This window comes from Crocodylus porosus, unplaced genomic scaffold (assembly GCF_001723895.1).
Source record: "Crocodylus porosus isolate Cpor-Errol unplaced genomic scaffold, CroPor_comp1, whole genome shotgun sequence".
Lineage (NCBI taxonomy): Eukaryota > Metazoa > Chordata > Crocodylia > Crocodylidae > Crocodylus > Crocodylus porosus.
Window position 1 is genome coordinate 25,700,057 of NW_017728906.1, and position 12,183 is coordinate 25,712,239.

At 38.6% G+C, this 12,183-nt stretch overlaps 1 protein-coding gene across 1 annotated transcript in view; it reads right to left on the reverse strand.

Annotated features, from left to right (window-relative positions):
• The window catches only part of TMPRSS15 (transmembrane protease, serine 15), a 99,465-nt gene extending 92,112 nt beyond the window's left edge, over positions 1-7,353 (reverse strand). The window contains exons 1-4 of the mRNA XM_019528765.1: positions 7,235-7,353; positions 5,026-5,093; positions 3,437-3,588; positions 1,679-1,723 (exon numbers count right to left, since the gene is read on the reverse strand). Of these exons, the coding sequence (XP_019384310.1) occupies positions 1,679-1,723; positions 3,437-3,588; positions 5,026-5,093; positions 7,235-7,336 (367 nt within the window). The 5' untranslated portion in view covers positions 7,337-7,353. The remainder of the gene's footprint in view (positions 1-1,678; positions 1,724-3,436; positions 3,589-5,025; positions 5,094-7,234) is intronic.
• Positions 7,354-12,183: the final 4,830 nt, after the last annotated feature.

Here is a 12,183-nt window from a genome sequence, read left to right on the forward strand (position 1 = left end):
CCACAAACTAAGGAGAGGAAATACATCAATACTGACAATCAACTGCCCCAAGACAGAGACAGTCAGCTGCACAAGCACCCATGTCACTAGTTTTGTCTATCAACAGCTAGGGGTGCAGGGCCCCAGAACCCCCCTGCACCTATCTCCTTAACAGCTGGCAGGCTTTACGTTCACAGCAGGACTTAGCAGCCAGGCCTACAATAGATTGCCCTCCCCCACCCCCCAAGACAGACACAATTGTACACGCACCCATGTCATGAGTTTTGCCTGTCAGTAGCTAGAGGTGCAGAGCCCCAGAACCCAGAAGCCCCGCACCTATCTCTTTGACAGCTGGCAGGCTTTGTGGCCACAGAAGGGGCTAGCAGGCCTGCAGCTTTCACCCCAGTGTGCCTTAACACACATGAGTTTTGCCCATCAGCAGCTTGAGGTGCAGTTTCCCCCAAACCCCTGCACCTATCTCCTTGAAACTTGGCAGGCTTCATGGCCTCAGCAGGGGCTACCATCCCTGCAATTTTCACCCCATGGTGGCATAACACATACCTGTGACATGAGTTTTGCTTTCAAGAATTTGGGGTGCAGTTTCCCCTAAACCCCTGTAGTTATCTCCTTGAAACTTGGAAGGCTTCATGCTCTCGGCAGAGGCTACCATCATCCAAATTGGAAAAAAAAACAGAAACAAAGTTATTAATATTTCATTGATTCCTCATTATACCCTATGGGCAAATCTCTGAATTGGTGCAGATTCGGAGAATCGAAGCAGGAAGCCTATTCGGTGCTGTGGATTGAATCTCTGGCATCCGAACTGGAAATCGAATAGTTCCCTACTCGCACAGGCCAACCATGAATCATCTTCTTCCTCTCCTTACTGCCAGGCTATTGTACATGTGCACTATTGCTATGTATCATGAGTTGCTGCCAATGAGTCCTTAAGTACATAACAGTAATCTCCAGCTGGGAAACAGCAGCCGTTACAATGTAGATTCTCCTTTAGCTCTAGAAAGAGAGACTTGATCTTTAAAGAAAGACAGCCCTGAGTTATCAATCAAGTGTATATCATCTATTATAATTTCTACATCATATTTAGCAGTCATTCAAAAGGACAATCTTCTCTGTCTGCAATCTCTTGCAGAGTCTGGCTACTCTGATGACTCTAGACCACAACCATTTATTTCAGTCTCTAAATCTGATCCTCCCAGCTCATCACTAAATTTCTCTGAATCAACAGCTATGCCAGTATCCCTATGTTAAAGGAAATCTAAGTGTCTCTAACTCCATCAAGTTTCTACTGGAGATATAATTCAGCAAAGCTAATTCAGCAAAGCTATTAAGTTAATCAGTTCTCAAAATAAAAAGGCCTCTGTCTTAAAAAACAAGAACAAAACAAAACAAAACCTGTAATCTCAATTTTCAAAAAGGTTAATTTGGGTTCAGCAGACTGACAAATATTTAAACTCATTAGTACTTTTAGGAAATTGTTTTATCTCTAGTTTCACTAGAACCTGAAGACTTCCTTATGAAACATAAATTGCAATTCCTCAAACAAGCTAGGGTATCAAGTAAAGAAGAAGTTATGAAGTGGAACAAATGCTGTTTATAACCTGTGAATAAAAAACTCTTTTTCTAGGTATCATAACTGATTGAGTACACAAACATTTTCTGTTTTATGAGAATTACTGACCTGATGAGGTTGGAGAGTAGCTTGGAGTGACATTAACAGCAGTTGCTGCAACAAACCAAGTATAGCATACATTCATTATTCTAGAAACAGTTTTGCATTTTGAAATTCTTCATTCAATAGGGGAACACTTCAAACAGTTGCGATTTCTTTATCTGAATGATCTGTGGAACCATTAGCAGCTTCCTATTTTTCTTTGGGTATCTGTCCTGCACTTCTCCAAGATTGTCTTCTCCATCAGTTTACACAGGAATCTAGCTTCATGTCATCCCTTTTCTCCCCTATCTCTCTCTCTCTCTCTTCACATAAGCATCTTAGTCCTTCTTTATTATCCCCTCCATGGGATTTTATACAGAAAGCTTCTTTATCTAGAGATAATCCACACCAATATAACAAGCTAGCTATATAACCATGTCAGATGATATTATTCCAATCACAGGACTTTTTGTAGCACCTGTGTCATATAAAACAATATTTAAATCAGTTAATGAGTTGATTAACACAGGTTCTGGCAATAATTTGTAGAAAAAGGAGTTGCCTTCCATTTCTCTGGAAACTATGATCATGTATGCACTAGTTTACTTATTTACAGAATGGAAAGTAGCCATTTCTTTGCAGATTGTGTTATTTTGAAATAAAAAGCTATGAAGGCTTATGGTTATTATTAATTGAATGTTCAGTACTAGATACTGATTTTTTTTTTCCAAAACTATTTTTGAAATACACAGCTGAGAACCTTTTAAATAGGTGATTTTTTTTAATGGCTCCCAGAAAGAAAAGTCTGACTACTCCAATGTTCGCAATTTGAGATAGCAGCCTTTTAAAAAGCCCACCATAATCTTCTTCTACAGCATTTTTGGGATATAATGAGCAATCAGTTCCCACAGCAATATGCAGTTGGTTATTTAGAAGAACAACTTATAGATGGTGAAAGTAGTCAAGAGAAATAAAGATGTCAAGACTCTGAATTTAGCCTTTGAATATCTAAAGTACTTAACAAGAAATGTGCCATTAGAATAAAGTAAGAAACATTACGTACCAGATGTCCCACTCCTCTTACAATCAGTAGCTACTTAATCCTATCTCCAGTAGGTCTTAAAATGTCAGCTAATCAGCTCCCATTTCAAGGGACTCAGATCACTTTTTATCCTCTTCCTCAGTGAGGGCCTGTTCTGAAGATCATTGAAATCAAAGGAAAGATTTTCTTTGGATCAGGCCCTGATCTGTTTCTCTTTTCTCACATCCACTGTCACCTTGCTATTTTTTATGGAACTTAAACTGACATCATCCATTTTATTGTCTAGTCACCAGAGACTCTCCTCTCTGTTTAAATCCATTTCCAGTATCAGAGAAAACCTAAACCCTGTTTCCTTTCCCATTAGCTGATAACCCACTTTAAAGCTGCCCTTCTTCCCTACATCTGCTCCCCACAAATTAAATTAAACACTTTGGTTACTCTAAACAAGAGCCTATCAGTATCCTTGGGTAGGTTGTTCCATAAATACCTAGGAAGATACTTTGTTAGGACTCAATCATATCAACAATAAGGGTACTGAATGATAAAATGGTGACTACCGTGAAAAACATAAATTAACTGGATGGCATTTCATTACTATTTATAGGCTTTGATGTAGGAACTAGTTAAACAGGAGTAGATCTGAAGTCCTGCAGTGAACCCATGGCTAACTGGAGATCAACGTTTGTAATCATATAACTCTGCTTTTCCAGGTTTTAAAGATAGCAGTTGTTTTTGAGTAATACCTGTAATTGTTATGCTCTTCACATCAATGTTAACTGTATGCAAAAAGCTGGCTTTCTTTGCTTCAACACCTGAAACCATTTCATTAGTTATTTTCTCATTAGACACCCACTGTGTGAAGGCAAGGGTGAATATCACAGTAACACTGCCATTTCTGCCAAATACAAGAAATAACGAACAAAAGACATTTGTTACCAAACATAGCAAGCAAATAAAATATTGGATATATCACCTAGAAAGGATCTCATTCTAATAGGTTCCATTTTTAAATACAAACCATTGTGATATAATGGATGGCCAATTTGAAACACCTTAAATGGCCTGATTTTCATGAGTTACTGAACAAGGCAGGCACTCACTTCTTTTACCCACATAAGTACAAAGTCACTGTAATGTTATAGGCATCCATGGAGTTACTCTAGTGTAAAAGAGAGGAGAAGCAGCAGGACCTTGCATTTCTGTACCAAGTTGAGCTGGATTTTGGTCTGGTGTTTTGAACATTATATCATTAACATGCCCATATTGTAAAAGGCATTATATATTATTATAAAGTACACATTTTTAGGATCCAAAGCCTAATCATACCACAGGTGGATTCCATGACCACTCAGATTTTGTTTGTGATTTCTTGGATGCCAACCAGGAAACAGTAAACTTCCATTAAGAGCAAAAACTCCAACAGCCTTCATGGGTAAAGGATTTAAACACCACCCCACCCCTCAACTATTAAAAGATTCTACATTTGTAGAAAGATCTTGATTAAATTAATGTGTCAATACATCGTTTTACTTACTGAAGACAGGGAGATTTTCTCCCTCTGCTGAAAAAATAGCAGTGACCATGTTTATTTTAAAGCATCTATGGCAGCAGGTTGCCACAGATTCAACAACACTCTTTGATAGGTAGTGATTAATCCTATCACTGCATTGAGCACAGTTTGCAATGTATTGAAAAAAAACCTCTCATTTAATTTCTTAAATGTTTCTGATAACCTCTAGGCTGTGCTGAGCAAACAAAAGCTATTATTGCTATCTTTGTGACTTAGCTGAGTTCCAAGGGTGAAATAATAACCAGATTGCCCAAAAGGGTAAACACTTTTTTAATGAAAAGAGTCAACCAGAAAATGATTTCTGAGCCAAAGTAGTATTTTTTAAGTATTTTCAGAATGGAAAGGAAGAGAGAGCCTTTACAAAACATTGGGAGCATGATCCAAAGTCTGCTGAGGTTAGCAGAAATATTTCCTGGTCTGGGAGCACTGCAGAATCCGAATACGCAACAGAGCTTGACAAAAACCATATGCCTGTTCTGCAGCGTACTCCTCCCCATTTCCTTTCCTCCAGTTTTTCATTGCAACACTGAATTTTTCTGGACATAATTAGTAGATAACCGCATTTCTTTGGACAAGGAAAGCAGAATCAATCTGTTCTGAAAGGTGCTATCAGAAAAGAATACAATTACACTGATTTTCACTGAGTGAGGATAAAGAGGAGAGAACTGAAAAGTTCCCAAGGACTTCCTAATACACAGAATGCTTGATATTCCTGCTCTAGTGATTACTTTTAACTAAAAATATTAATTATATTGTACTCACTTGAACTGCAAAACTTCAGAACCCTTAAATTCATTTTTCAACTGACTTGCTTGAAAGACTTCATCTATCTATAGAAAACAAATCTGAGAAAGTACATTACTGAGGACTATCCAAATGCACATGGCAATTACAATTTTAACAGTGCACAATTTTTTCTTCTCAAATTTTTTCTTCACACCTTGATCAATTTACACATTTAAATATTTTGAATTCTGCCTGGGCTGAGAAACAGAAATATCAGTTACAAAGAGGAAGACAAAAAGGCACCAATCACAGATGACTTTAGGAAATTAATGCATTTAAGATCATGCTATCTATTATACTCTCCTGAATTAACCATAGACTTTTTACATGGCTCCTAAAATTCACAAACAAGGGAACTCTGGCAGACCTATCATATCCAACCATGGGACCCTAGCTGAGGAAATATCAGGTTTCATCAAATCAATCCTAAAAACTTTTGTCACCCGAAGAGCGATTTTTGTCCAAGACACAGACTTTCTACAAAAATTTACAAACATTGACCACCTTCCCAGTAACACCCACCTAGCCATCATGGATGTTACTAGCTTATATACCAACATCCCACACCAGGACGGCATCCAAGCCTGCCTTACATATCTACAGGAACAAGATTACAACTCAGAGGACAGGCCTAAAGATATTACTGACCTTATACACTTCAACCTCATGCACAAATTCACTTTTAATAACCAACACTTCCTCCAGACCACAGGCACAGATATGGGCACCAAAATGGCCTCACAGTATGCTAACCTTTTTCCTAGTCACCTGGAAGAAGAATTCCTCAAGGACTGCACCATCAAACCCTTGCTATACTTATCAATGACATCTTCATAATTTGGACTGAAAACCTGCAATCACCAATTGATTTCCATCAGAAATTCAATAATCACCCCTCCATCTCTTGAATACTCCAGCACCAATATTTCCTTTTTAGACACTGTAATCAGTATCCAGAATGGTAAAAAGCAAGCCACCATATACAAGAAACCCACAGACCAACATATATATCTGCACAGAACCAGCAGTCACCCTAAACACAGCAAGAAAGTTGTAATATACAGCCAAGCCCGCCAGTACCACCAAATTTGCACTGAGGAGAACACCCCTTACACATCTCAAAAGGGCTTTCACTCAATCAGGACATTCCTCCAGAGAGACATTGCAATTATGAAAGAGCCACCTTGATTCCACATGAAAAATAGCTGCAGTACAGGAAGAAAATCCTCATGAATCGCACACCTGTAATTGTGACATACCATCCTTCCTTGGAACCTATATGGAAAATCCTCAAACAACTGCAACCCATACTAAATGAAGACCCAATTCTTAAAAAGATCTTCCCAGAACCACCCATCCTAGCCTTTAAACAAGACAGCCTCATGAACCTCATTACCAGAAACAAGCTTTCTATGGTTCAAAGCATACTGAATATATCCAGACTATGCCATGAAAAGAAATGTAAAACCTGCCAACACATCTCCCCCATCCCCACAATAACTACAACCCATAACAGAACCATCAATGTTCCTGAATCTTACGCCTGCACCTCCAGTGCACCAAATGCCCAGATGGAAAACATGTAGGAGAGACCAAACAACAACCGCGCACCAGAATGAACACGCACCGAAAATCTATCTAAAGACAAGAATACCCAATTACTTTGAGGCCACATTTCTCACATGACAACCACTCTGTCTCCAGTCTCTCAGTTCTAATCCTCAAAGGGAATTTACAAAACACCACTCGCAGATGAGCCTACGAACGTCACTTCATCAGCCTAACAGACATAAAAAAGCATGGACTAAATATAGACACTGGATTTATGGCACATTACAACCTTCCTAATATGTGATACCCCAGGTCATCTCTGTACTATTTACCAGGTTATATTTATCACCAGGTCTACATTCTCCTTTCCCCTCTCGCCTCCCCTGTTTCTCACCCATTGACAGCATCAATTTGCATTTTCACTGGCATCCTTGCATACTGGCCTCTGGCTTGTATTCTATTCTATCCCATCCTGGAAGAGCACAGAACAACTACAGACTTCCTCAGCCTGAAGAAGTGTGTTTGTATTCAAAAGCTTGCAACTAAAAAATTTTCCAAGTATTTTAGCTGGTCTAGTAAAAGATATCAGATTTATCTAAAGAACCTCATCTACCATAGCCTGATAGGCTCTTACCATTTGTTGAATATCGAAGGCAAGGACCTTGAAGACGGGTGATGATCTCTGTTGTAAACTAGTGCTGAACGATGCTCCCTCCATTATTGTAAATGACCCCATTGCTGTGTGACTATTTCCACCTGCTTCATTTTGATCATTTTAAAAAGACAAAACAGCCACATACAAAAGAAAACATTAAAAGTGTGGAACTATATAGAAATGCAGGTGAGAGTATGTTGCTGATTCTCTTTCCATTTTTTTAATTTAAAGGTATTTTTGTATTGCATTGGTTTTGTTTAAATCATAAATATTTTTCAGTTGCCAAAAGGACACTATTAACATAGCATAAATCTTGTTTACACATATGCTGTTTTTTCCCTTGCTTATTGCTCAAATGAATTTTAACCAGATTATTTAAGGAAAAAAGAAAACCCTAACCATTACTGTTAAAACCTAATGCAGTTATTTTGTAATAAAGTAAGTTATTATTTATACAAAGTGAAATTCTGCACCATACTGAGGGTACATACAGAAATCCAGGGAGGTTAGATTGCGTTACAAATGGCTACTTGATATAATTCGGTTAACCTAGGTGTGAATGTTACACTTCAATCCCTAGTTAGGTGAATCTAAGTGTGAACTGTGCAGAAGTTCAGGACAATTAGATCCATCTAAAAAAGGCCAACTAGGTTTAAGTTAACTGAACATCTGAGGTAGTCAAACTTAGATTGGGTCCAGTGAGACTGATCTAATTGAACTTCTGTACAATTACCACTGGGGAATTTTCCCCACCCCTCAACCCCCCTCCCCATTCCCTTTCAGGGACCCCACGTGTCCCCCAAATCCCTCCCTCTGGACCCTACTTGCTGCCCTGACCCTCCAGAAGCCTCCCCACTAGCCTCACTATCCCAATTTACCTTAGATTGGGTGGCCATTTTTAACTTGATATAACCTCTCCCTAACCTCCCTGAATGGCTGTACATACCCTGAGGGCCAGTTCAAGAAACAGGCTCCTTTGAAATCTCAAGCAAGTCTTAAAGTCAGACTTACTTGAGACTAAACGGGCATATAGTAGCCACATCTACATGAGATTGCACAGTCATTATTGTGCAGTCACTTAATACTTGTATAAACAAGTACTAAATGACTGTGCAGTAACTGGAGTTACTGGGTAGTAGCTTCACCAAATGGCTCCTTCATGATGCTGACTGTACAGTAGTTTATTACTACTGTACAGTAGTGTCACATCATACTTCCTGCCATGTGACGCTACTACAGAGTAGTAACAAGCTACTGAGCAGTCAGCATCTTGTGTAGATGTGGCCACTTTGTTATAATATCATGCTGCTATTCTTCCCCAGATGAATAAATTTTACCTCTTTGTATTTTGACTGTGGATAGAGAAATGGGATTTAAACATCCTTTTATATAAAATACAATAATTTCTACTTTGAATATTAATATTCCACTACATGATGTTTACTGCAATATTGGCCTTTGTGTTGTCAGCCTTTTGTTACCTGTTTTGGTCAATGAAGGCACTGGTAATTCTAAATTCACACTAATTGTATTTATTTATTTATTTATTTATTAGCTGAACCCTGTGCATGGTCCATCTTTTGTTATCCCCTGTTGAAATGCACCTTTGCATGTTGGAAATTACATTAATATCCAACATAGTACTTTCCTCACAGCTGAAAAGCTTGATCCTGCTTGTATTTAAGGCAAAAGGTATATTGCCATTGATGTTAATGGAAGTAACAGTCTGAGGGGCAGCTCAGCTTGAGTATGTCAGTCTAGCACCGGTGGCTTCACTGGAGCCATTCTCATTAATACCAGCTGAGGATTTTCCTGCAGTAAAAACATTCCATAAAAAAACAATGATTTCTTCTTTAATTCTTTCACCTATACACTTTCCTCATCATATTTTCCCCTCTATTCTATTTGACAGTGAGAGTATACCATTTTATATGAGCTGAAAATCCTGGTTTTGAAGTTCTGGGTCATTCTTCTATTCTGTGACTAGAACCAATCAGAAAATGAAATATGCCCCGTGGAAAAAATTAGATTTGTTTCAGCTCTAAATTAAGATAAAAAGTTGAAATTATGACTTTTCCTGGAACAGAAAATCTACAGAATTTAGATTAATAAATATAACTTTGTTTTACTTTGTTGATAAGCAGTTGCTTTGATAAAGTTGAATTTTTTTTAAATGATGTCAGAGTATAATGTCACACAAAATGTCATGTAATAACAAATATAACATGCTTACTATAAACACTAAATGGAGACAAGAAAAAACTATTTGTTTTTTTACTTTCCCAGTAAAAGTCCAATTAAAAAAAAAAAGTCAACGTGATTCAATGTGGTACAATCCAAAACTATTCCACTGAATTTTTTTTACAAGAATTATGCTTTTTTTTTTTTAATCTGGCTTGATTACCAAAGGCTTTAATAGACATACTACATAAAAGAGTATAACCTGAGGGCAACCAGGATAGAACAAATATAAAAAATATTAGGCAACTAGATTGAATACAAAATTGCTCAGTACTGTACAGGATCCAGGCAAAAAAGTACAACAAAAAAAATACAGTCTACCTTGATTGAAAAATAAGCAAAACCCCCAAACGCAGCAGAGCTTTTAAATGTTCATTCTAACATACATGTCCAAATATCATGGAGTTTATAATTTAAATTAAATGGATCTTCTAAGTCTCCTGAAGTCAATTATAGTATGTTGGTTGACTTCATCAAGCTTCCTATCATGTTTCAAGTCCTCCTTACATTTTTCTCTCTCTCACACCTACTAATTTTCAGAGGATAAGAGTAATTAATCTTTTTCTGTTTTGTTTTGTTTGGGTTTTTGATATAGTAACAATTTTAAAGGCAGAGCACGAAATGTGGAAAATAATTACAGTGGCTGCAACAGTCTGAGACAGTTGGCTTTGAAACCCTGTAAAGGTTAAATCTTGATTACTTACCTTGTTGAAACTCCATGATTAGTAACCACGAAAGTGTAATTAATCCAGCACAAACGCACACAAAAACTGCAAGCAGAACAGCAAACAAGATTTCATAGTTGCTGAGAGGAATGCTTTTCTTAGTTAACGATTTTCTCAGATTCATTTTTTGTGTGGAAATTTATATCAATTAAGACTGGCCACAAAGATGCATGATCATGAGAAGAACAATAATCCACACGAACAGATATTTATAGGATACGTTTGAAAATTAACTACACTATTTATCTTTATTTATGCTTAGTCACTATGCAGTATTTTATATCACTCCTAAACCATCATAAAGATTAAAAAGAGATAACGTTTAAGTTTTGGTATATATTGTTATATTTAATCTTTTCTCTGGTTAATTGGTGTTAGGGTACATGTATACAAATACACAAAACTGGAAAGCATCTCCTAGATCATTGAGAAGTATCCACTAAGTATTAATAATCAAAGCCTTTTACAAGACGTTTCAATAGAAACCCAACCACAATTTATGCATTTAGTTTCTCATATTCTCCAGAGCAGGTCACAAACTGTTTGCTTCCTAGAAGTTTACAGGACCTTCTGTTATATTTATCTTATGAATTTCATTACTCATAAACTCAAGGAAGACTCATTGAGTGGGAAAATATCTACTTTTTTTGGGTGGAGTTTTGCAACTCTTTTAATCTAAGTTCTGAATTGTATTAACTCTACACAGTCCAATATTCCAAAGATCAGTTAAAGACATTTTTTCCTTCTGGGAACCAATGTCCAAGCACTGAAACAATACAAGCTCCTGATTTAAAGTTTTCCTCTTGGAGGGTTTATCAGGGTCTCATTCTGAACTGCTTCCAGCCTACAATCTAACCTTTCTAGGTTACTTATCTCCATACTGCTACAGTTTCCATGGCTGCTTGTACACAGGACAGGAGGTTAGTTCCCCTAAATTGAAATGGTGGGTTTTTAATTGTGATGATTAAAAAGCCACTGTTTCAATTTAGGGGCTTCGATTACTGTTAGGGTGAGGGGCCCAGTCCTTTTTGCTTTCTTTATTTTTCCCCAGTGGAGCTTGCCTGTGGATGTGGGGTGAGCTGCAAATGGGCCTTCAGCTGTGGGGGGGCCCCAGGCCTTCCCTCCGAGATGGGACAGCACCTGGTCCACTAGTAGTCTGTCTGGGCAGCCCCAAGGGAGCGCTGCTGCTGTGCAGGGAAGGGCTGGGGACCCCCAGAGCTCCCCCACTGGCAGCTCACCGCCCCCCGGCTGCAAGCAGGCTCTGCCAAAAAGAAAAAAAAACACCATGTCCCTTGCTGCTTTTTTTTTTTTTCCTGCTGGGGCTTCCAGCAGCCCATGCACAGTCCTCTCTGCCATCTGGGAATGGGCCGGCTTGTCCCTGGTGCAGTGCAGGAAGGCAGCAGGAGAGTTGATGCGTGTGCTGGAGGCCAGAGAAGGTGATGGGGATTGTGCACGGAGGCTGGGAGCCCACCAAGCCTGAGCATCCCTGAGCACCCCTAGGCTTCCAGTGCCCTGTACACTGTCCTTCCCATCTTCTCTGACTGCCAACATACCAAGCTACCCTCCTGCCACTTCCCTGTGCTGTCCCAGGGGCAAGCTGGGTGTTCTGGTAGCCAGAGAAGGTGGTGAGGATGGTGCAATCCACCAAGTATGGATGTATTGCTGCAATTCATTAGGCAGCAAACTAAAAGACATCAGGGTGTGTTTTAGTTTGCTGCATAACAAAGTCATTTACACTGCAATATGCCACTGCACATGTACAGTGTGACGCAATTAAACTGTTATAAAAGGGCAATTGAACCACTTAAAAGGGCAATTTAATCACATGTACAAGCACTCCATACTCCCAGTTTTCACTAAACCAGCCTTTTGCAAGCAGTAGTACACCCCCCACCCTCTCTTTCCTACTGTAGTGAGTAGGACTGCTTAATACGGGATGCCCCTCTCACTTTTTAACTCATG